This window comes from Glycine max, chromosome 1 (genome assembly GCF_000004515.6).
Source record: "Glycine max cultivar Williams 82 chromosome 1, Glycine_max_v4.0, whole genome shotgun sequence".
NCBI classification, from domain to species: Eukaryota; Viridiplantae; Streptophyta; class Magnoliopsida; order Fabales; family Fabaceae; genus Glycine; species Glycine max.
This window is the reverse complement of record NC_016088.4, coordinates 56418449-56444923: the sequence shown is the minus strand read 5'-3', so window position 1 is coordinate 56444923 and position 26475 is coordinate 56418449. Positions and strand designations below refer to the sequence as shown.

Genomic DNA, 26475 nt, shown 5'->3' with positions numbered 1-26475 from the left:
TAATTTTAATTGAATTAAAAATATTCATAACATAATAAAAATAACTATTTAAATTTAAATGGTTTTTCACACTCATAATTCATCAATAACTGCCTGCAAGTTTATTAACATTAAAATGAGATGTTAGGTCATGTTTGAAGACCACAAATGAATTAGATTATACTCATCATCCAGTTAAGAAGCTAGAGCCATGGCCAGGCAGGTAGTCACTGCCACTGAATTTATAACGAACCTACTCTTAATTATGACTGTGTCCTACCCAAGTATTCCATTGACCTGCCAGTCACTGTTAATTCATAAAATTAACATATGAAATATTGACTAATATTATATCTTTTTATCCTTTTCCTCGCATTTTTTAAATATTTTATAAAGAATAACTAAAATTAAATTAAATTAATATTTTGGAAATTTAAAAATATTAACACTTTTTTTAAACAAATAAGAAAATAACATAAATTATTGTAAAAAAATAAAATGTTCATGCAACATTTTTTTTCCTTCCGATTTCATTCTTGGTATTTAAATAAGCTCCATCAATAATGACTATTGCAGTGTCGTGTTCGCGCAATCAATACAGTCACACGCTGCAACGATCCGTGTCCGTTACACATGCAGATGCCCTTATTTGATCACACAGTCACTATCCATGTTTGCATTATTTTCAAATTTTCATAATAAATTCGTTTTGTCTGACTAGAATAGTACTTACTATACAGCAAATTTTTTAGTATCATTAATATAGGTTATGTATGACTAGAATAAAAATGTGCATTTTGAAGTTATTTAAATTTAAACATACTACTTTATTTATAGATTACTAAAGTTTTTTTAATAAATTAAATATCAAAACATTATTAGTGTAAATTATTTATATTATTACTTAAAAAATAATACGTTCTTTTTTAGAAGTAAAAATAATATGTTCTTATATATATTCAAAAAAATTATAATTGAGTTTTCCAAATTATGAATCATTTGTAATCTGGTCTAATAATGTTGTCTATCTTTAATGAAACAACTATTTATTGCTTGACTTTATTTTTTAAAGTTTGACATGAAATTAAAGTATAATATTAATGTAACTCCAAACACACACCAAATGATGTAACAAATGGATTTAAATACATTTATGAAACTTTTAGGTAGGAAAAGTGTTAAATTAAATCAAATATTGATTTTTGTAATTTAATTGAATTTAATTATTCATTTTTAATTATATGCATTGATTGCTTGACTTAAATTACTAGTATAATCATTAATTAACCAATTAATTTTGAGGTTACAATAAAAATAAAGATACAAAATAAACTATAAAATTATTAAAATTCAATCATTAATTTTTCTAGTTAATTGTATTTTATGATTGAGGTTGTGCATCCCTCCTTTTAAAAATATTAAATCCTTTAAAGTTGAATCATTGATTTTTATTTTATTTTTAGTATAATGGTAGTATTGACTATTGAGGTTAGAACTTATGAAAATATGCATGTATGTACTCATCAAAAAACTGATATATAACCATAATATTTGTTAAAAATATCTAAATAAGAACATAAAATGTTTGTGCATGTTTTAGTATGAAATTATTCCTATTTCGAATATTGACTCTATCATAGTAGTGGTATGTTTATGTTAAATTTCAAACTCCATCGCTAGTGGTCCTTTGCTATGTAACTTCGTGGACCCCTTTGAAAAATTGATGTTAACTTTACATTATTTATAGTATGCTTAAGGTATATCTGTTTTCAATAATGACATTTTTAAGAATATTATAACAAAAAATGTTACTTTTGTGTAAAATTAAAAGTATATTTGGTTAAATTTTAATATTCCTATAAATATTGCTTAAAATTTAAAATGTTAAGAGGAAAAAATAAAGATAAAGACTATTAGTAGCCGGAAAAAGTTAACTTATTAAATTATAAATATTCGATAAAATTAATTTTTTAAGTAGTTCAAAAATATAAAATGACAGAAAAATAATAAAATCATGATTTATTTTAAAAAAATAATTAATAATTTTGATAAATATATTAAGAATAAAAATATAAAATTAGAAGTTAGACGTTTTGAAAAACGTTAGTTCAGGTGTCATCTTAAAAAATGTTAAAAATTACTAAAAATATTTATTTATCAAATAATCAAACAAATTTTCCAACTAATAATAAAATATAAAAGCCGGCCTAAATGTGATTGTAAAATACTTTTATAAAAATATAAAATTACTCACTTCCCACTATAAGAATAAAAATAACTTAATATATAAAAAAATAAAAAAATTAAAACAAAATAATAATTTTTCATACATATAAATAAACAACTCCCAAAGAATAGTTTTTGAAAGTTCGTTATAAACATGAAATCTCATGTTCATATTTTAAAGAATAAATTTGTTAACCTTGAAACAAATATTTTTATAAATTTATTTCTTTATTCCATATTAGTTAGTATATTGTTTTACAATTTTCTTTCTTTTCATTCCATCTCTCCAAATCAAATATTTTTTCTTTCTTTCTTTTTTTAATCATTTCTCTCCTAATAATAAAAATTGTTATAAAATAATGTTGTTGGAGTATTGTAACTATCCTTTTATAGAATATCACATATTAATCGAAGTTGCAGATTCCTATGTAATGAATGTTCAAAGTTGAAAGAAACATTAAATAAGAACAAAGATGGGCTCGCCAACCATCAGAAATATTTCAAACAGAAATCATTCAGGCCCTATTTCACATATGTTGTTATAGTTGATTACAAATACAATACTACGCCAACACTTGTGATTAACAAAAATATCTTAAATTCTTAACCACTAACATTTCAAATTCTGAAAATAAAACTGAATTAAATCTCCTACTCAAGGTGAGTAACAAAAAAAATAAAATTCACAAATAAGACTAGATCGAGCGATTTGTGCTAACTGCTAACTAAGCGCAGGAAATACCGATTGCGGTAGGAGTGAAGCGCTCCGACGCTGACCTTCCGACGAAGGAAGAGATCTCCGGCGAAAGTGCAGCAATCTCAAATTCCGGAACTTCGGGGATGGTGGAGAGAACCGGTCCAGATTTATCATAAACAACGTAGAAACGCTCTTTGGAGTATTTCTCTGGCACTTGGAAACTCAAACTGGTGGTAGTGGTGCTGGATTTACTGTTGGACTTGAAAACGGAGCGAAGGAGTTTGTGAAAGGAGCGAGAAAATTTGAAGGACTTTCGGGACATGACCGTGGGAGGTTGCTCCGGCGGCGCGTGAAGTGAACGTTCCGGTAAATGAGGCATGGAAAGGGTTCTACTTATTATAGGGGAATTAGCTATGGCTGAGTCGAGTTGGCGTTTGAAGGAGTTGAGCTCGAACGAGTCATATAGCGTGCTGCCACAGTCCCACAAATTACTAGGATACGATGATGATGATTCTGTCGCTAAATCAAGTTTCTCCATAATGCCTTGTTTCTTGTTTCTTTGAGATCGACACTACTGTCCTGTCTTTTTTTTTTTGTATGTGCCAAAACTATGTTAAATAGGATGAAGTAGATTAAAGAGAGAGTGAGAGTGACGTTTCGTTTAATCGCTTTCAATTCGGCTTTTGTAGTGGTTGGTGAAGGATCAAACGCGTTAGTCATGACTAGTGACCAGAAAACGGTTACCGTTCTTATAAGCTTTTTCACGTTCCGCCATATAAGGACCATATATATAAAATCCCTTCATTAACTTTCCATGCATTTTCTAAATTGTAGCTGTTCATGTTGCTGTGAGATCGATCGATGCTAGCTAAATATTGGTCAAATGGAGATATTTCACTTCAGATCAGCTTTAATTTTTTTTTAAAAAAACTTTTTTGCATTCTTCGATCGTGTATGATTCATATGATAATTTAGTAAGAAAGTAATATATATAACAGAAATAAAACGAGAACAGGTATGGGGAAACGGGATAGATAGTGCATGTAATGCTAAAAGTTACCTTTGCATTGTGGGTGCAATGCAACAAGACAAATTAGACTGGTACCAAAAATGTGTATAATAAAAAGAGAAATAGGAAGAGCACGAACCGTATAATTGAATTAAATAAGATCATATATTAATGCAATAGACGTGCTTGTTACTTGTTAATTAGTGGCGATTTTCGTGGATGCATGAGTTGTCTTTAAATATCATCCCATGTGAGATCGATGCAAGGCATGCTAGTAAGTTTAATTTTCTTTTTGTCTATAGACAGAACTACGCAAGAGGCAAAAAGAACAATTATTTGGGAATGTGGAACCATACAAATTAGCAGTATCGAATAAGCCTAACCGTTGAAGTCTAATTCGTGGATTAATTAGTTTTTTCTTTATCAGTATTAGTGATCGAATTAGTTAATTTCACATAACTGCAAAATAATAAATAAAAAAACTCATTACCTTATCGGTGATGATTTTTAGGAAGAATTCGGCAGCATATATGCTGTTTGAAGATTCTCATACTCTATTATAAGGATGAAACCTCGAAAGTTAAAGCTCGTATTGTATGAAATGTTAGAATTTTTCTTTATGCAATTTATTGAAAGAATTTTTTGTTATCGTTTCACATTCAACTCCAGAGAAGATGATATAAATTCTGTTACTATCAAGCATTGTATGGAATTGAATATGGAAAAGGAAATCAATATCTTTGGAGTCATATGCAACACATTATTTTAGCAAAATGTTCAGGACATTTGATTTGTACTCACTCGCTCTCTGATGGTTAGAGTTCTATATATATTGAACGTATTTTTTGCTTTGGATCAGTAAACCTGCTCTTCTTTAGAAATTAAACATCGTTGAGTTTGAGCAAATGAAGGTTTAGAAAGTTGTAACTAAACAGGTAGAGTGAGAACGTATTTGTTTTGCCATGGCTGGAGCCTGAAGGTAAGTGTCGCTATCTGATTATGCTTCCAGTTATTTTAATTTGAATGTGTTTTTGAATTGATAGCATATCTAGATTAGTTTTCTAGTTTTACATTTGGTATTATTGCATAATTTTGACCGATCAAAAGAAGTTACAGCATAATTTTGCCTTTGTTTACTGTATGGTATGTTTGGAGTTTAAAATTTCTAAATATGGATATTGTATTTAGAGGTTTTTAATCCAAGCTAAAATAAAAAATAAAATGAAAATTGATGTTTTAAATTTTTTATTGATTTAAAGCGCTCAATTCAGTGTTGAAAATGGTTGGAAACTGTCTAAAAACTGGATCCTGTATAAAGAGAAAGGGCACAGATGGGCTCGGCCCAATGGAGTGAACGCGTGGGAGCAACACTTCAATAACGTTTTAATAACTCGTCATTCCATTTTCTTTTACAAAACCCATGATTCCATTATAACTTAAAAACTGTTTTAATAAATTGATGACATAAATTTAAGAGTTAATGTAAAGATTTTTATACTTTTAATTAATAAAAAATATTCTCAATATAATTTTTTAAATAACTATTATAAATTAGTACTACTATTATCTATAATTTGTAATTAATATTTTTTTTTTACATTATCAATATATTTTCGTTAAATTCTGAAATTAGCGCGAAGCAAACATAATTATAACTAACGATAATATGTTGGTAAACATAACAGAGCATGAATTCATTCCATTTACAAGGAATAATCATTCTCGCAACCAACCAAGGAATGATTATTATCGTCCTTCACTAAACAAGACATAGGAAGGTTACATGATTTTTGCATGCCAATAAAGTGAATGAACCAAAACAACAACAAAATGAGCATCCCTATGAAGTATAGACAAGAATGAATCACCACTTATGACTAGCTTAACTGTATACTAAGCAGTAAGTAAGCATACTCTTTTGTCTTTGAAGATTACAAGCTTAGCAGTAGCATTTAGTAAAAAAAAAAAAAGTTGGGGACAGTGTGTTTCTTTTATCTGTCAACTTTCTCCCGTTTTCTCAATTAAAATGGGTTTAATGATGACCCACGTTATGGAAACAAATTATTGTTCTCACATAAATTTTGTATCCATTCGCTTAATCAACAACATCATCGCTAAAGAGCTTAAATTGGTGGGCATCAAGAACCAATTTCCTTATAGAAGAGAATGCGCCCATTATTCCAACACCCGTGAAGACCACCATAATTGAGGTGTTAATCCAATAAGTGAAGGATGATTTTGGAGGCTTGTATGTCATGTTGTACATAAGCATAGGCAGAACGAAATCCAAAGGGATGAAACCAATGGCACCAACCACACCGTTGATGTCTCCAAAAAATGGCAGCATAGCTGCCACATACCCACATAGTATCATGTAAATTGATCGAAGAATTATGCGTGGAATAAGATTTCTTTTGGAAAACATCCCCTGATTCACATCAGCTGACTTCTTCTCCATTATCTCATAAGCCACTTGAGAATAAACCTGTCATATGTTGAGACAAATACTATAGTCATTTATGATTTCCCAACTACCTCCCACGGAATAAAATAAAGGCTTCATTTCATTCCATTTATTTTGTTTGTTATCCAGCGCCATTGGGTAATTTTTGTTTTTTAAAGTTGTTTTTTTTTTTGTTAACGTGGTAATGTGGTGCTGATGTGTGACCCTCTATGCTAACATGATAATACGCGTGGAAATGACATGGATGCTTGACACCGATCATGAACTTCATTGGCAATTGGAAAAAAAATTCTAGGACCTAATTTATGCAATTGAAAATAGATGACTAAAATTACACAATTGTGATAATTAAGGCATCAAAATGGAATTAAGCTTAAAATAAAACAAACCCTACCAAAGTAAGTGTTTGATGGCCCTTTCCGCAAAAGAGAACTTTATGAGCTTACCAGGCCAATGGCAAAGAGCTGGAGAAGAACAAAAATAACTGCAAGGCCAAGGACCCAAGTTGGAGCCAAAGAAGGTCCATCATCTGGCATCAGACTGTTGAAAATGTTTGAACTAGACTTGTTTCCAAATATCCAATATCCAGAAACTGCAGCTGAGTAGAATGTCACTCCAATTACAGCATAGCACATTACAAGGCCTTTTACCATCTTCCCAGCAGCAGGAGGCGCTAGAGTTGCCTGTATTCAAAATGACATTTTCAAAGTGAGATCAAGAAGCATTTGTCAATCAGGGTAGTTTTACACGCCTCTAGGCAAAGTTGACATTACATCGAACTTTATCTTATGAAGGATGCCGAGATAAATAGTTTTAACAAAAAATAAAAAAAGTGCGGTTACTTGTATCTCAGGTAATATGCCATTCCCAAATATTGCTGCAAGTATGGAGATGGAAGTGAATGCGCTGAAAGCTCTTGATGACATCTTAGGTTCTAAGGAATAGTCCCTTGGAGGGACGTTCTCCGATGTACCTGCAAAATGATAATTGGAACATTCAACTAGAAGTCATGGCACCCATATGTGGAAACTATCCAATTATGCCTAGTACTATTTGAAAATGTGATTATCAACTTCATGGAAACTGTAATTAAATGAACTTTCTGCATTAGTCAAGAATGAGAATGTTCCTACTTCTAGTTAATCTTTATTGACCACTTATTGCAGCAATTTCTGATTAGTTAGTGGGATAAAATGACCATCGATCAAGAGCTAGAGTCTAGCATCGAATGCAAGATCCTCTGCAATCGTCACCAAATGAATCTAATGAGAAGTCCTTGCCCTACAACTGTAAAAGGTAGTCCTGGACAAATTATTCATCATCTATGATTAATGTCATTAGTTCATTACTCATTATTTCCATTGTATCCATAATAGCAAGCGCACACACACAAAACTCAATGGAACCAATATGCGTCTGAATATTTGTAATAAATGAATTGAAGGGGTAAAGAGTTGGTAATACCTGCATGAATGCAGGCACCAACCACAAGAGCTGTGTAGCCCAGGCTGAGAAATAGCGAACACAAGTTGATGTGTCTCAGGGAATGGAAAGAGGGAAGCTGAGATAGAACTATCATTATCACTGTCACCATTGCTATAAACTCGTACAATTTCAGGGATCCGTGTGGTGAAATACTGGTATACAGGATCTGTCACAATATAAAGAAAAGGCCAAAAAGGTTAATTGACTAAATTAAAACTTGAAATATTGTTACCAAGATCATTAAGACATCAAAATCATTAAATTGTTTAATGTGTCTGCATATGAACATAAATGCCAGATATTTTCCGACATCTCTTGTCCAATTAATAAATTTTTTAGCTTAGAATTAATGTTAGTCAGATATTTTGTTCAGGACTGCCAGAATCCAGTACTGAGAGTTGATCAAGTTGCTATCTACTTCGCTCATTTATCCTTTGATAACCACACGGTATATACCAACGCTAGATAATGTCATAATGATCAATTATCAGTAAATCACAATGATTGCAGCATATAAGCAACATTAGTGCTTTAGAATTTTACACAGCAACTTGATTTGTCCTTCTCGTAGATCTTGAGTTAGGATGTCTTTATTATACGCAGATAATGGATTAACAATAAATAAAGATAGCTTTTCAGCATAGTTCAAGTGGTAAAAAAAAAGGTAAAGTTAGAATGAAGTTGAACATTTGATTTTGAGTACGAAGAATCTTATCATTTCCACACTGAAGATCCTGCTCATTGAACCATAATTTTTTTGTCACCTTGAACTGTGTTTCGTGTTACGGTAAAACCCGACTATGATTAAGAGATTAACATTGTGTATACCCCCCTACTACAAGAAGAGAACTTTCAAAGCATAACTACTACTTTAGCTCAAGGTACAGATAATAGTCTATTTTCTCCAACGAATAGAATTTGGATCAGTTTAACAACCCATCTTCTACAATTTAACAATATTTCATTTCATTGCAGAAATGCATGGAGAAATATATATGAGTCTACTACAGTAGTGGAAACTTCTTTACATGTCTGCTTCCATCATTTTTTCTTTTTGCAGTTGCTCTCATTCATATCATTAATGTTAAGTTTAAATTTTTTTCGGGACTCATTAATTAATATGTGGCTTAAGAGTTAAGTCACAGGCCGAAACAATATAAATATAATAGTTAATTGATAACTTAAAACCGGAAGCTGATAGTTAAAATGTTAGCTTATTAAATTATAAATATTTGATAAAATTAATTATTAAAGTAGTTCAAAAGTATAAAATAACTTAAAAATAATAAAATTATAATTTATTTAAAAAGATAACTAGGAAATTAGATAAAAATATAAAAAATTAAAAACTAATATTTTCAAAAATAAGTAATGTTTCAAAAAATGTTAAAAATTATTATAAAAATTTGTTTACCAAACAATTAAATAAGTTTTTCAATTAGTAAAAAACATTATAAACTAACTAAAGAAATATTTTGCCGAATATAACTGTAGAATAATATATTAGATAAAATATTTAAAACAGAAAAAAAATGCTAGCTAGTTGAGTGAATAGAATAGTTTAGTGTGACAGATATTTTTAAAGTGCAAATTAGCAAAAACTCATTTTTTTATGTCTAACAAAATAAGCAGAAAAAAATTGGTAGATAATGGATGAAAAAGGAAAATGCAAAGCAAAACCTGAAGGCATTGGCCCGCAAGTAAGATTGCTCCTACGCCAACCCCACAGTTGATTGCTGTTTGTATTAAGATTACAAAATAGTACATCCATCCCGACCCTGCCACAAACAAAATCGCAAAATACAAATTTAAATTAATTTAAGCACACATAAGTTTACCATTTCTAAACCTTTTAACCAGTAGCAGCGAATGCAAAATCAAATGATCTTAATTGTTCTCCCCAAATATATTATGCAGAGTTGGATATAGGTGGCAAAATAATATTTTGGATAACTATCAATGTCTTCAATAAGTAGCTGGGAAAAGCGAAATTTGGCTCAAAACGTACATATATTCAGTGTATAAAGTCATACACATTGACGCACCGACACCAATACCATGTTTGGCTAAAAGGCGGCAAAACTATAATAATTATATACATATATCTATTGAAGGTGATATTTGAATATCTATTATATAGAAGTATTTCATCAATACTTATTTTTTTTTATCACAGTATATCATTAATCTTATGTTTCATACCTATTTTTCTTTTCATTCACCTTCAATTTTTTTAAATTTTTTTATTTTCTCATCACATCACCTATAAATTTATAATATATATCATCCTTTTATTTTCTCTTTCTTTACTACATCATAAATCCACCCCAAAATAGGGTGGTGGTTGTGTAAAATTTTCTGTGGAAACATTGGTTGAGGGTTGTATATAGTTATAACACCATGGCCATGCGTACGTATTGAAAGGGAAATATGATGATGTTGATAACAAAACATACAAATTTAAAGTGACACACATATCTGCAGGAAAAAGTCGGGATTTAATTGTTCTAAAAAGAAAAGAAAAGAAAAAAGTAGAAAACTTGTATACAATTAATGTGAATTTTTATTGCTAGCTAAAATTATTTGCAAAGAAATGAGGTGCGTACGTACGTACCGAAGACGTGAGCGGCGAGTTCACGAAAGCGGATGTGGCGGCGACCGGCATTCTCACAGTGATAAAGCACCTTGGACATAAGGTAGTAAGAGTAGAACGTGACCAGTCCCATCGCCGTTAGGCAAAACAGACCCAACCCCCACCCCAACCCTCTCAACGCATACGGTAGCGTCAGTATGGTGGGACCCACGATCGCCGTCGTTAAATGGAAACCCGCGTGCCACCATTCACCTATATATATGTTGATGAAAATGAAAATTCAATAATATTGTAATAATGTGTGAATGAGTACGTACGTACCTTTGGATTGGAGGACAAAATTAGCTCCGGCGTCCTTCTCCGGGAAGGCCATGAGAATTGAGAATAGAAGCAGAAGCAGCTTATTTAAATATCAATGTTGCTTGGGACCTCCACTTTACAACATGCGATCGGAGATGATGGAATAATCTCTCGCCAAGCCATGATCATCAATATCATTTCCACACCCAACACCTACACTTCAGCCTGCCCCGGCCCACTTCAACTTCCAAGGGAGATGGCCCAAAAGTTATCACAGATCACTCCACTAGACATTTCTTTCCATCAACTACTGTATAGTTATACTTGTTTATTCAAAAAATCAATAAGTTGAGTTGTGTTTTAAAACATTTTTTTAAATCATGTATTATTAATAAAAATTCTTAACTTCATGGTTAATATTTTGCATAACATAGTATTGCATTTATTTTATTCTGGATTTAAATATATTTAATTTTAGTTTTACACTTCTATAATATTATATATTGGTTATATATAATATTAAATTGATATATTATTTTAACAAATCAAGTTCACATGATATTATTTCATTCCCATTTAAGTCAAAATAAATTACCTTAGCAAAATTATGAGGCAAATAAGAATAAAGATAAATTTATCTTAACCTGCTCTATGAACACTTATCAATATTTCAATTATTGATTGATTAATTCATCATTTATTTTATTTTTTTTATCAATGCACTATCAAATTAGAAACATTTATATCAGATGGCAATGTGAGATTCTAAGCTCAGGATGGGTAAATAACAAAATTATACACACGAAAGAGAAATAAATCATTTGAATATATATAGCAAGATGCGCGTGAATTTTGTTTTCAGAAAGTCAAAACACGAAAACAAACATTTTTATGATGTCACACGCAATAAACAATTTAATAATTTAGATGTGTTATAAAGTTTTTTTAAAAATTATGTATGCTATATTGTATAGTATTTGTTTCCGTATATTTGAAACATGAATGTATCCTTAGACTTGGTGAATGCTAATCCGTTTAAAGAGTAAAGAATAAATGAAGATGTGAGATTTGGATCCTGACTAGATGTGATATGGTCTCATCTCAAACTAGAAAGCATCTGAATGCGATATGGCAATAGAGCATGGGGTTGTTCTTTGCTTGACGAAACTGTCACCAAAAAAATTGAAAAATAAAAGACTTGAGTTTGGACGTCACAGATGACACGTTGTGTGGACGCGCGCGCATATATAATAGTAACTTTTCGATTCCATTTGGATTTCTGTTATACCGTTTACTTTCCTTTCTCTCAAGAGCAAAATCCAACGATCTCTCACTGCCTCAGCAATGGCTTCAGATGATGGTGTCAAACCTCCGACTCACGAGCTTCTCAGCATCTGCAAGTCTCTCGTCGCCGGTGGAGTTGCCGGTGGAGTGTGAGTTCATTTCACTCTGCATTATTTCTTTTCTTTTGGTGCTTGTCGCGCGCAACTTTGCTTTATTATACTGTTGTTGCTTTACTCGCTCGCGTTCTTCTTTATTTTGTTTTCTTTTCATTCTTCTTGCGATTCTTGCCCTTCGTTTTCCTCTGTTTTTCTCTTGAGATCGATGTTTTCATTATATTGCATGCTCGAGGTCATGATATATATATATTTCTTTGACGTTTATTGAATTACTGAATTAGTAGATCCATAGGAATAGGATGATAGTCAAATCTAGTGGGTTAAAGTCTGTTTGTGACCATGTTAATCTTTTTTTTTTTTTTTTTGGTGTGCTAAACATGTTTGTTAATTAAAATTATTACTATAATTATTGGTATTTGACTATTTGTCATTAACTTTACAAAACAAGCTACATAGCTATAGCTTTTTCTTGGCATCAATGACGCAGATTTTACCTTAGAAAATGTTTTATAAACATTTAAAATGAGACGATAAAAAATTGTTTCTTTTAATTTTTGATGAATTTTTTACTATTGATCTTGCACTATGATATAGTCAAGCATTATATCTCCAACTTCTATTATATTTATAGGTCACGAACTGCGGTAGCTCCTCTGGAGAGATTGAAGATTCTGCTGCAGGTAGTTCCCCTTAAGTTAATACAACGACTGTTATCTTGGATGGTTGCTTGCTTTAATTAATGTAGAAAAATATCTGTTCATTATATACTCTGTTGTTCAGTGAATAAAACAAATTGCTTTTTTGAAAACGCAGGTTCAAAATCGCCAAGATATAAAATACAACGGAACAATTCAAGGCTTAAAATATATATGGAAAACTGAGGGTTTTAGAGGAATGTTTAAAGGAAACGGAACTAATTGTGCTCGTATTGTCCCAAATTCAGCAGTGAAGTTCTTTAGCTATGAGCAAGCTTCACTGTAGGCTTCTCCACATTTGTATTCTGATATTTATTTCATTGCTCTGCTTTAAATTTGTTAATTTAATATCAGTCTCCCTCCAAATAATAAATATGCTTAATACTAATGCAGGGGTATTTTATGGCTCTACCAGCGGCAACCTGGAAATGGTACAACAAAATCACCTCTCCGTTGAATAATTCTATCATGCATCTGATTTATGTACTTTTTATCTCGGACATGTGATTCATAATTAATGTGCTTTCCTACCCTTTTAAGGCTTGTCATCGTCATTCAGCGGTGCTTTGTGGTTGATTACTTGATTTTCATTTCCCAAACCAACTTTTTTCTTTTTTGTAGAAGAAGCTCAGCTCACTCCCATTCTGCGTCTTGGAGCTGGCGCATGCGCGGGAATCATTGCCATGTCTGCCACTTATCCAATGGACATGGTACGAGGAAGGCTAACCGTCCAGGTATTTGCTTCTAAAAGTGTTGTTGTGGAAGATAAAGATGCTTCATTGAATCATTTGCTTAGCTGTTGGCTGTAACTTCAATTTCATTTTCAATGATTCTGTAGACAGAAGCATCTCCTCGTCAATACAGAGGAATTTTTCATGCTCTTTCAACAGTCTTCCGGGAAGAAGGCCCTCGAGCTTTGTATAAAGGCTGGCTACCTTCAGTCATAGGAGTTGTAAGAGAACAAAAACTTTAGATTCTTGTCTTGAAAAGATTGGTATTTGGCTGGTACTAACATCTGATTCTAGAATGTTTGAGATATCCGATTTATTTTTGCATGAAAACACTATGCTGTGGTGTCTGCAGATACCGTATGTGGGTCTTAATTTTTCCGTATATGAATCTCTGAAAGACTGGTTGATTCGGTCTAAACCATTTGGGATGAAAGCTCAAGACTCTGAGCTAAGTGTGACGACAAGGCTTGCATGTGGGGCTGCTGCTGGAACAGTTGGCCAGACTGTGGCTTACCCACTTGATGTCATTCGCCGAAGAATGCAAATGGTGGGATGGAAAGATGCTGCTTCAGTAGTTGCTGGTGAGGGGAAGAGCAAACTTGAGTATACTGGCATGGTTGATGCATTCAGGAAAACTGTGCAGCATGAAGGTTTTGGAGCATTATACAAGGGCCTAGTTCCCAATTCAGTGAAGGTCAGTTCAATCGATCCATTTGCTTAACTCCCTCCTTGTCATCATCATGTTATAATAATAATAGTACGGCAGGCACAGAAACATTTTGATTGCAATCTCCATTCATTTCAGGTGGTCCCTTCTATAGCTATTGCTTTCGTGACATACGAGATGGTCAAGGACATTCTTGGTGTAGAAATGAGAATATCTGACTGAAGAATTAGCAATTCGTTTTGGGATTTTAGAGGAATTTGCCAAAAGTGGTAACTTATTATTTCATTTTCTATAAATGAAATTTGAAGATTCAATTGTAAAATACTATAAGTAATGTCCTAACGATATCCACGGATTATCTTTTCTCTGCATATTATTTTCATTCAGTGGCAATAAATTGTGTGAGCATGTGAGGAGCCACACTGTATGCATTGTGATTGTCACAGGCTTAGTAGATAACTCTGATTCAGTGTATAGTTTTATGATGCACTTTATCGGGTATTATGCACATAACATCACAGTTACGTTTGGCAAAGTTAAAAAAATTAGTTGAAAAGTTAGTTACCAAAAAATTGTTGGTTAAAAGTTATTATATTAAATTATCTTATTAAATTAGAAATGGTTAATAAAATTGATTATTAAACTAGTTAATAACTGAAAAGTTACATTATATTTTATATACAAATATAAAAAAATAAAACCCCACTTATCTGATTTTTTGTTTCATATATAAAAATATATTTACCTCAATTCCTAAGTGTTGAATAACATGGAATGATAACTTTATGCCATTAAGCAGGTTTGACCGGTCACATTTTATGCCATTAATCAGAAGACAACCCAAAAAGGCTATTTCCTTTGCTGATAATGACCTATTTTACGAAAAATTGATTACGTGGTCTCAAATCATAATTTCAACTAATTTTCACATGTGATTAAGTGTTACTAATTTTCTGTTATAAATTAAAAAACCTGTGAACACCGACGGATCTATAGAGAGGCTAATGGGATAATTATTCTCATAAAGTAAATTTTTATATTTAAATATATTAAATAAATATTTTTTTCCCATAAAAAATAAATCCTATCCTCATAAGATAATTATTTTAATAAAATGAATGTAAATAATTATAAAAAAATAAGAGAGAATAAATTGATATTAATTTTACTCACTTTATTCTTTTAATTTTACTATATATTTTTAATAAAATTTATATAAATTTTTGTTTAAGAAAATATTAAATTATTTTTTATCCTCACAAAAAAAAAAGTTTAGATCCTCCACTTCCCGTGATGATCTAAGACTACTTGATTATTTCTCTTATTTAACATGGGCACATAGCAACGAAATGGTGAAAGGAATTTGTTCACATCATTGGTGGCAGTAGCTAATAGGTATAGTGTGGTTGGTAGTTGATGACAACCTTGTACCAAAAAGTTAACAATAATAGCATTTTCTCATACAAAACACACGGTTTAACAAAATCTGTGTGAGAGTTTACATGGGAGAGAGGACATTTTAAAATTGTTTCCTGTCCCTAACCATTCTCTTTGACATCAAATCCTTTAGATAGACACAGTTGCCTTATTGCTTCCCTCTTCTTCTCCCAGGGAAGCAATAAGGCAACTATGATAAAACAAGCATTAAAAGATTGAATACCAATACATTCTTCACGCACAATTGATTGATTTGATTCTTGAATTCAAAATTCTGTTGCAATTAATTTGTTTTAAACAAGTTTTACAATTTCCCAATAAATAAACTTTGGTGACCCCTTTACATTTTTCCAAACGTATTTTAAGTTTTTTTGGGTCCATCGTCATGTTACAATCCTGGTTGCGACACAGATGTTCCTCAAATGCAGAAGCTACTGGTTTTGCCGGTTATACAAGAACAAAATTTAGCCCATATATACACGCTAGAAGTATAGCAGCCAAAAGATATTGTTTAATCATCAGAAGACAATTTTTGCTTCTTCCATTTGTAAGCAGCTTCCAAGATCTTGAGATTGGTTGTCTGGCTTTCCTCAGGGAATAAATAGTCGATGAATTCTTCAATTCTGCAAAATCAAATTAACAGGAAATGAAGTATGAAAAAAAAAATTCTTACAAAAGTACAGTAACAAGAAAAATGTCGATAGTTATAAAATTAACAATGTGTAGACAACAAACGGGCTAGCCAACATGCAAGAAGCCGAAGGCTCAAGTGAACCTTCAAATTTGTGGGCATGCAGAAAATAAATCCACAGAATAGCCGTCACCATGTTACATATGAAACCATATCACTACTAACCCTTGGAAACTACTCAAAAGATAAACGGAGTTAGTTACATACCTAGTAGAACCATCTTCAGTGGCAACATGCCTTCTCTTCTTGAGCTTCTTGGGCAGTTTAGACTGGACTAAGCTAACATCACCCAACTCTCCAGACGTAGCCTCCATGTTGAGCCATTTCTCCAATAGCATTGCCCTTTCTTCTTTCAAATCTGGAGCTGATGATCTGAAGTAGTTAAGAGCTTTCTCAAACACCCCTGATGCAGGCACAAAACAAGATATAAAGAGAATCAGAAAATTAGTCCACTTATGTTCAAACTGAAAACAAACAATAAAAACTTAACAGCATAAGAGCACAGCACTGAATTCCCATACTTCTAGCACTCTGAATGCATTGCTTCTTTTGTTCTTCTTCTGTTAAGTCTAAATTGTCCATAGCCATAGCTGTTGCCTCAAATTCCGCATAGCTTATCCATACCTTCAAGTGCTTTGTTCGATCAAGAAGCCTTTCATAAAGTGCCCTTGCTCTCTCAAATTCACCCTCAGCAGTCTCAAAGTTAATGTATGCCTGTTATAAATTCACAAATTTACAGTTACATAATGACCAATATGTTAAAAGTTATCAAGGTATGCAGTAGAAGACAACAATAAAAATCAAAGGAATGATGAATCATGCTTCACAAACTTAATAGCTATATTTTTGTTTCTTATCAGGCATCCAGGCATATTTCACACCACTTTTGCACAGAATTGATAAAGGGGAGTTTAAGCCAATCCCTTACAGACCAGGAAGCAAAGGTCCTACATAAGCATATCAGTTATTAGAAAAAGCTGGCTATCTTCAAAAACATCTATTTATGGATCCCCACGCCCCCCAATACCTTAAAGTGTGACCAAATGTAAAAACACTAGGACTTTTTAGTTGCTTATAAATACACAATAAGCTTGAGAGGCTTTCCTTAGAAGAACACTCTTTATGGATTTGTATCAAGCATTTGAACATGCACGAGTTTGACACAGTTAGTGTAAATATTTGCCTCTGAATGCAAAATAAATGGAAACTGAAGTCCATCTAGTATTTGTATTGCATCATTTGATTATTTGACTCTGATGTGTCCAAGACACATTTCGACCAATATTAGTCTAATTTAATTACCAAGCACAAAAAAGTAATTGAAGGGGGGAAGGGAATGAGGGTTCAACAGATCATACAATTATAAAAACAGGAAATAATGTGCGTATACATAGTGAAAGATTATATTCAATGTTTTTGGAGCTCAAATTCTAACTGAACCCAAAAGCAATGACAATGTTAATGTTAAAACACAAACTTATATCCATTGAATTCCTTAATAATTTGTAATTTTGTAAAATCAAGGCTTAAATATTTTTTCTTATCACCTACTTTTCCAATGTTTTTAGTATAATGCTCCCTAAAGTGAGCTTTATATTTAAATAAAAAGCTACCCAACATATTTCCATAGTTTTCCTTTCCATACAACCCCAAAATTTAAGTAAATTCTGTGCTGCATCAAGAATAAGCCAAACAATCAAATGCAAGTGTTTGCGGTTATTTTCTTGCACAAGAAATAAATTGTGTACCTTCCACAACAGTTCAGGCATGTCCAATGCTGGTTGAGCAATTGCAAGCTCAAAAATTGCTCTAGCTCGATCAGTCTCAGATAAAGATCTCTCCAGTTCTGCATACTTGCTCCAAGCATAACAATTTTCAGGCGACCACTCCAGATATTTTTCATACAGCTTTCTGCATCGATCTATATTACCAAGCTGCAGTTCTATCTCTATATACTTCTTAAAAATCTGTTGTCAAAGTGTAAAGATGAGTGAAAAGTTAACCAAGTTGGCAAGTTGCAATGAAAAGAAGTTATAATATTTGCGTCTTCAGAAGAATTACCTTATCTTTAGGAGCCTTTCCAATGGCATTTCCTAATATTTGACGGGCAGCCCTGAGATTCAGCTGACGTATTTCAAACTGGGCTGCTAGAAGCCATATCTTTGCAAACGAAAACTTTTGGTGAGGTATCTGGTTGAGACACTCCCTAAATAAATGGAAGTCACAGAGAACATCACTAAGGTCAATACTCAATAGGATAAATATATTGATGCTAATACTGCAATGAGAATTTTAATAAAAGTTGTTTTCAACTTTCAAGTGATTTTGTAAAGGATGGCAAGAAAGACAAGATTCTCCTAGAATTTGAATCAAATGTGATTGAAGAATCTGGTATAAACAACTCATAATCCCAGAAAATTCTAGAGTCCCCACTCTTTATATTTTATATATGATGTCCACTGGTCTAACCAATTTACTGTTGATATAATTGTCAAAAAAATTGTTACAGAAACTGTTTTAACTAACTAATTGCTGATACTCATGACAAGTAGAACAAAACTTATGTATAGTTTTTAGGTTTTTTGGGGCTGCTCTCCCATTAGAATTGAAGTTTCACTTTGTTGGGCTTTAATGTAAACATTTAGTACATGAATTATCAAGGTGAAACTTGAATTCTACTTGGCAAACAGCACAAAAAGCACTTAAGGAACTGTTCTAAGTTTTGTCCAGTGAAATATCTACTATGAAAGAGACATTCCATTCAAGACTAAATTAAAACAGTAACATACATTCAATATTGGAATGCTAATATATGCTTTGTGCATGAGCATGCAAAGGAAACAACTTCAAACTATGATTACTGACTTACTGTCTCTTTTTATTTCAGCAGTTACCAAGGGTATCTATTCTTTTTATCTGCTCTATATTTAGCTGTGAAAGAGGAAGGGGGGATATGATATTCATTTAACATTTGATGAACAAAACAGCGATTTAAACATGACAGTGATTAGCAACATTCAAAGCAAGCCCCATACAGTTATAAATTTCCAAACTTCAAGTTCATAAAAGGTGACATACTTGTATACATCCCTTGTTCGTTCCATGTCTCCAGCATCAAGCTCTTCATAGAGTGCATAATTAATCCTAAATTATACGTAATGATTAACAAACATTAGGACAAAATATAAAAACAGTGACTAATCAAGAAGACAGGAAAAAGGAAATTCAAATCAAGCATACCACAAATAGATATAGCGCTGCCAATAGCGCTTTTCCTCAGCCGGAGGAACATTGGCTATTGCCCTCTCATAAACCTCCCTGATTCTCTCCTTATCCCCCACACTTTCTTCCAACCTTATGTAATCGAACCAGGAATCATAATTCAACGGATTCTTCTTCACTTCATCCTCATACTGAAACCTTCTCTTCCCAACAATAGCATCCTCAATCCCTTCCCTGTCCCCATACTGCTTCTCAAATGCCACAAACTTACGATACAAATCTTCCGCCCTTCCCTTGGGAATATGATCAAGAGCAAACTTATATATGGCCCTTGCACGCTCAGTCTCCTTACACCTTTCCTCAAACTCAGCAAAAGCAACAAATAACTGCTCCGCTTCCTCATCGTCGGAGAGCTTATCCACGGCTCTCTCGTACACGTTCCTCGACCTCACAACCTCGCCATTCTTCATCTCAAACTTGGCATAGCGAATCCAAGCCCCAACCCTAGGGTGGCACTCAACAAACCGCTCGAAAATCCCTCTGGCGCGCTCAATTTCATTGTACCTCAATTCAAACTTGATGTAAGAGAGCCACCCCTGCTGGTCTGGGGTCCACTTCATCCACCGCTCGAAAACCTGCCTGGCGCCGGCGACATTGCCAAGCATCTCCTCCATGTGAATGTACTTGTACCATAACTGATCCACCCTGGGCAGAAGCGTCACGGCGCGGTCCCAGACGTTCCTTGCGTGGTTTATGAACTTGTTCTTCATCTCCACCTCAGCGTATTTGAGCCACAGGGTGTGGTTCTTGTAATCCACCTCCAACGCTCTCTCCCAGACGGAACGCGCGCGTTTGAAGTCCTTCTGCGATTCCTCCCACTGCGCGTACTTGATCCAGACGCCGATGTTCCATCGAACGCGGCGGATTAAGTCTTCGAACTCCTTGCGCTTGCGGAGACGGTACTCACCGAGCTCGGTGGGGTCGGTGATCTTCTGCTTGGGAGGGCGGATCTCGGCCTCTTGACGCTCACGTGCCTCGCGGAGAATCTGCTCGGCGGTGATTTGAATGGGAGCGGGGGTTTTGTTCTTGACCCTGGTTGGACGCGGAAGCTTCACCTCCGTGTCCTTGCGAGTCAGGTAACCCAGGCTTGGGTCTGCATCTTTCGACGAAGACATTGCTGCTATCGCTGATAAACGATTCTGCAGGTGCAGCTGCAGCTGCAGCGCAGCCCTCTCTCTCTGTCCGTAAACCCTAACGGCTAACGAGATTGGGGAAGAAGACTCTTCTATTGTGTTTTTCCCGGTATAGTAACTATTGATTTGACCTGTATTCACTGTTTTAAGCTTTACTCTAGATACTGGATGGATATATAGATATGTTAATTAAAGATTAAAGATAAAGCCCATGAAAAAGATATTTAGAAATTAAAAAAACCAAACCTATTTTTTAATTAATTAATACAAAATAAAACAATAGATGAATTTGTGGCCTCTTTTACAACTTTAGAATATTTATAGTAAGTCGTAATTATATTCATTTTCATTTTCAAATGAAAAATAATTGAAAGACGGAACGCAATTTACAGTATTCCACTAAACAAACTTTACAAATGCCTCCACAGCAGTTGGGAGAAACTTAATGATTTTTAAGAATTTTTTTAGAATTTTTTTTTTATTGAGATTTTGTAATTTGAATTTTAGTTAAGATTCAAAAGAATTTTATAAATTTATAAATTTTAAAGAATTTTATAATTTTTTAAAAAATATTCAAAATTATCATAATCAATGAGAAATATAACAAATAAATGACAATGTTTGGATTAAAAAAAAATCAAACCAATACAAATTATAATAACTAATTAACTTTAACTTCTTGTCCTCCTATATAAGGTTTTTATGTATATTTAAAACCATATTCATCTTTTATGCATTACTTAGCATCTTCTCGTTATTGTTTTTGAATTTGAACAATAAATTCAAATTATGATACCAATTCAGGAGAATCATCATACTAATTTATCATTTAATAAAGAAAAAGAATCACGTATATAATAATGATATCAATTAGCATTGAACAATCACGTATAAAAAAACGTATATAAAAACAAAAATATATAATAATACAAATGCCCACAACATTGAAATCCATTACATATACAATACAATAATACAAATGCCCATTCTGTTCAGCCATATACCAATTTACCACTGCAGAAATATCACGTATAAAAGAAAGAAGAAAAAAAACTATTGTCATTGATTCAACAATCGTATAAAATAATCTAGCAATAACCCATAAAAAAATAGCAGAAAACAATTACTGACTGCATAAAAGCTTTGGGACGGGACGAGATGACTCTACTGGTGCCACTGCTGGGTGGGTATGAGAAAATTTTGGATCAGAGTAGAAAAGTCTCTCATATATGACTGAGATTGTTTCATGGGAATAGTATTATACATACAATTAAAAAATCGTATAAAATTTATAAAAATCCAATGAAACCTTTAAGATTTTGAAATTTAAAAACCATACCTATTAGAGCAAAAAAAAAACTTTTTTTAGAAATATTAAAAACAAACCTATTTGGTTTTAATGTTTATAAATTTACTTTTTAAATGTTGTTTTATTATCGTTTAGTTATAATATGACATTCATTTAAATGTTATCATCCATTTTCAAAATTTATAAAGATCAAAATCACAAAAAAAATGCAAATACTAAAAACCAAAATTCGTCATATTTAAAGCAAATAGCAAACATATTAACCCTTTCGAAATTATGAACCTTTAAAAAAAACATGATCAACAACGATTGGCATATACATAGTTTTCAATTTAAAAAATTTACTCCTTTCTACTCTAAAACAAGTGTAATTTTTAGAGTATTACCTGAATGGTGCGTTTGGTATAAAAAAAAAATTGTCTGAGAATTATAAATCTTGGAAATCAATTAAAGTTGATCATAAATAAATTTTTTGAATTTTAGAATCAAATATTAACGTGACACTTTTAGTAAAAAAATTAAATGATCTATTAGAAATAATATGGAAAATTTATTTATTTTTCCACAGTAAGATTTTTAACTAAAAAAGTTAAATTTTTATCCCCGACCATGAGAATGTGTTGGAGGATTAAAAAATTATTCATGTGAATATTAGATGTATGTATGGGAATGATTTTAAAAATATGCATACCAACCTAATGTTTATGGAAAATTTAAAAGAATCTCTCTACTAAACTTCCCCTAAGTTTAAGGAAATAAATTCTAACATCTAAAAAAAAATCATAACAGTGGATTATTATTTTTCTATATTATATATTTCTAAGAGCTTAATTTTAATATAATATTGGTGCAATTTTTTTTTTGTTCTCACCTGATTAAAAATTACTCTAAATGTGATTTTAAAGAAATTATTATAAAGATTAATATTTTTTATTTATATGATTTATTTTATCAAATAACAAACTTAATATATTTTAATAAGAACATATTTCAAGTACTTTATATTTATATTATTGATTGAAATTTATTAAAAAAATTATCTATCAAAATCAAAATCAGTATAAAATATTTTACAATAAATTTATATACCTTGCTTAGACAACTGAATTATACTCATTTTGATAATTTACATCTTATTTTATAAGTTTTATTCATTACTTTTTATTTTTAAATTAGTTTTAACTAAAATAATAGAGTGCTAGAAAAGGAATGTATTACTAGCACTCTCAAACTTGTATACAATAAACCAACCTAATTATAAATTATCTTTCTATAATTTTTAAGATTATTATAAAAATTAACCATCATATCACACATTACAATGTGTGATTATGTGACAATATAAAAAAATATTTAAACTAAGATCAACTTATTACAATCATTGGAAGTCAAGAAAACAAATGAAGTTAAATAATAACTTTAAAAGAGATACTTTTAATATAAATTGATCCTTCTTATGTATATATTACTTATTCTAAAAACAATGCATTCTAAAACATTTTTTCTGATGTCCTTTTAAAGTTTCCTTTCAAATACTAGTTTGTAAACAAGAAAATACATATATCCCATTTCATTCGGGGTATACGAGGTTAAAAAAGAAAATAACAAATATGATAAGGGATAAGTAATACAATGAGAAAAAAGAGATAAATAAAAAATAAAAGTAAAATGAAAATACTAATTTATGGCCGACCCAACATATTTTTATATTGAAAGCAAATTTTGAGATAAAGCCTTCTTAAAACTAATAGAAGTAACGAAAAATTAGGGATTTTATATATATAAAAAAAGTGTCTTTCTTCATCTAACAGGAATCAAAATCTCATTTATTAAAGAAAAAACACACTTTAGTTATCATCACACTAAATCAAGTAATAGTAAAAGTTATATATAAAAAAAATGCCAACATTGTATATGTTTTTTATCATAAAAAAGTAAAAGTTATAAAAAAATGCCATAAAACAAGAAATGTACCCAAAAAGTTATACAAACATGATTTTATTCATCATATTTTGGTGTAAAATATTCACCAATTTTATTTATGTTTAATTTTTAACAATAAATTTATTGATTATCTTTAATGAAAATTTTCATTTTAAATTCAAAACTTATTTAAAAATTCAATTTACTCAAATCAACCACATATTAGTATAAAAAAATGATTTGTGAATGTTTTATATATTAATTGATATCTAGTTAGATAAACAACTAGTAGAAAAATGTAAGTATGATATATATAACACTGTATTCTATAATAGATAAAGAGAGATATGAAAAAAACAATAAATATTAATAAAATGTTTATAATTAAAAAATATCTAAATATCTTCCCTCCGCATGTACAAAGAAAAGAATATCTAAATATCATTATTCAAAGTTATATAAATACCATTAGAGTCGGACTTATGATAATTTGATTAGGCTGGTCTGTACTATTTTTTTTATGAATTCTTACACCCATGTCAGATTATATAGAGATTAAAGGTAATATATTGCGGATATAAAATAAGTTTATAATAATTATCTTAAAATTCTTATTAATAATAATCTATGATTATATCTCTCTTTTTGTTCTTTTCATTTTTATAACCTTAAACTTTTATAGTTTTTAATTTCTAATTTAACAATAAACCAACAACATTTCCACATGTATTTTGGTACTGAGATCCTGCCAGTGCTTTTCGTACTATAGCATATTACTGTTTATAAAAACCATTGCAAACATGTTCTTAACAAAGACAGAAAATTTGGAACCCGAATACAGAAAATATCAAGAACTAGTGGACGACGATCATTGCCTTCTGTTTTGCGTCTGTAGGACACCAAAGTGAATCTACGTGGAACCTCCATTACCATTTGTCCTTTCCCCCCCTAAAAGGTAGATGTGAATTCGAATTGATATTTTTTACTATTGATATCTTTATGCTAATTTTATTTATGAAAATTTTTATTTGATGAAATCAATAAAATGATTTATAATAAATTCAACATTTGTGTATTATTAAATCTATTTTTTTTATAGCTAAAGTGAGGGATATTATCAAATAATATTACAAACTTTTTTATACTATTAGTATATAAAAAATAAAATACATTAAGAATTAATTATAATGTACATTTACAATAACACTTAAAATCCTACTTAAAGTGAATTTTAGTTGATTAAAAGTATATTTTTAAATATAAAATAGACATATTTATTTTTTAAAAATGTTACATGAGAATAAATAGCACAAAAAAGGTAGGAATATTGAACATAGAAAAGTAATGCCTGTCATTCCATGTGAGATACCCACATAACTATTAAAAAAAGTCAAAGCTTAAATTCATTCAAAAAATGATTAATTACATCCTAATCACATGTAATGAAGAAAAGAGAAGAAAAGAAAAAAAAAATTCTAGTTAAGGGTCTTTGATTGGATATTTTTTTTTTACGTTTAATTATGAAAATATTATATTATTTTAATTTTAAAAATTCATATTAAAACATTGTAATTTTTGTGCAAATTTTTAGATGAGAAACAAAATAAAAATAAAATAAAATTTTTGCAATTTAAATAAAATATAATTTTTTTTCTCAAACGAATTAATTCTTAAATCTTATGAATTAATATTGTAGTAAAAAAATACAATTGATCCATAGATTTTCTTTTCCAATTTACGAGCATATTTTTCATAAATAATATAAAAATAAATAAATCTTCCAATTGATAAATTAAGAAGGACAAATACATCATTAATAAAAATAATAAAACAATTAAAATATATTTGAATTTTTAAAGTTTACGACATTGTGACGAAAAATATCCATTTATGTTTTACTATTTTTAATTATGAAATCAAAAAAAATGTTCAAACTTATATTCTTATAATTACGAAACCACATTCATTCACTTCTTGCTTAAATTTTTTATTTACAATTAAACTTTAATTTTAATAGTTTAATTAATGTATCATATCAAATATTAATAATATAATTTACATTAAATGATGCAAACGTTCCTTTTTGTGTGGTGTTTAGTCCAAACTTTACTCATTAAATTTAAACATCGTGTACATACTAAAAAAAAGTTAATAAATTACAAGCCCTTTTAATTTATGCTTATTAAATTATAATTTTAAAATTAAAATTAAAATCATTATGTAATCAATATAATTTTGGCTTTTTTTATTGTGATATTATCATGAAATATTTAAATTTAGTGTCACGATACTCAAACATGAATCTTTGGTTAAAGGATTCAAATTTAGTGTTATTCAAATTAATAACAAATTAGTGTATAATTTTGACTTTAAATAATTAGATCAAATATTAAAAAAGTAGTTAATATACAATAAAAATAAATAAAAATACTATTATATAATAATAAAAGTCAA

General features: G+C 30.8%; 4 protein-coding genes across 4 annotated transcripts; 1 reads left to right on the top strand and 3 right to left on the bottom strand.

The window, feature by feature from the left end:
* Positions 1–2539: 2539 nt before the first annotated feature.
* LOC102670341 (uncharacterized) lies at positions 2540–3621 on the bottom strand. The gene has a single exon (XM_006573740.4). The coding sequence runs from the start codon at positions 3438–3440 to the stop codon at positions 2931–2933; it is 510 nt and encodes a 169-aa protein (XP_006573803.1). The 5' UTR covers positions 3441–3621; the 3' UTR covers positions 2540–2930.
* A 2085-nt stretch (positions 3622–5706) lies between these two features.
* Positions 5707–11160, bottom strand: LOC100812284 (probable GABA transporter 2). Its single transcript, XM_003517450.5, has 7 exons — positions 10775–11160; positions 10475–10705; positions 9541–9638; positions 7840–8026; positions 7218–7348; positions 6822–7058; positions 5707–6396 (listed from the first exon to the last, which is right to left on the bottom strand). The coding sequence occupies exons 1-7, from the start codon at positions 10824–10826 to the stop codon at positions 6007–6009; spliced, it is 1326 nt and encodes a 441-aa protein (XP_003517498.1). The 5' UTR covers positions 10827–11160; the 3' UTR covers positions 5707–6006.
* A 798-nt stretch (positions 11161–11958) lies between these two features.
* LOC100784834 (mitochondrial adenine nucleotide transporter ADNT1) lies at positions 11959–14686 on the top strand. Its single transcript, XM_003516670.5, has 8 exons — positions 11959–12186; positions 12785–12833; positions 12967–13130; positions 13242–13279; positions 13470–13582; positions 13687–13800; positions 13932–14273; positions 14385–14686. The coding sequence occupies exons 1-8, from the start codon at positions 12098–12100 to the stop codon at positions 14466–14468; spliced, it is 993 nt and encodes a 330-aa protein (XP_003516718.1). The 5' UTR covers positions 11959–12097; the 3' UTR covers positions 14469–14686.
* A 1342-nt stretch (positions 14687–16028) lies between these two features.
* Positions 16029–20937, bottom strand: LOC100811745 (crooked neck-like protein 1). Its single transcript, XM_003517449.5, has 7 exons — positions 19615–20937; positions 19453–19518; positions 18436–18580; positions 18123–18341; positions 16896–17088; positions 16582–16777; positions 16029–16306 (listed from the first exon to the last, which is right to left on the bottom strand). Exons 1-7 carry the CDS (start codon positions 20769–20771, stop codon positions 16195–16197), a joined length of 2088 nt encoding a protein of 695 aa, XP_003517497.1. The 5' UTR covers positions 20772–20937; the 3' UTR covers positions 16029–16194.
* Positions 20938–26475: the final 5538 nt, after the last annotated feature.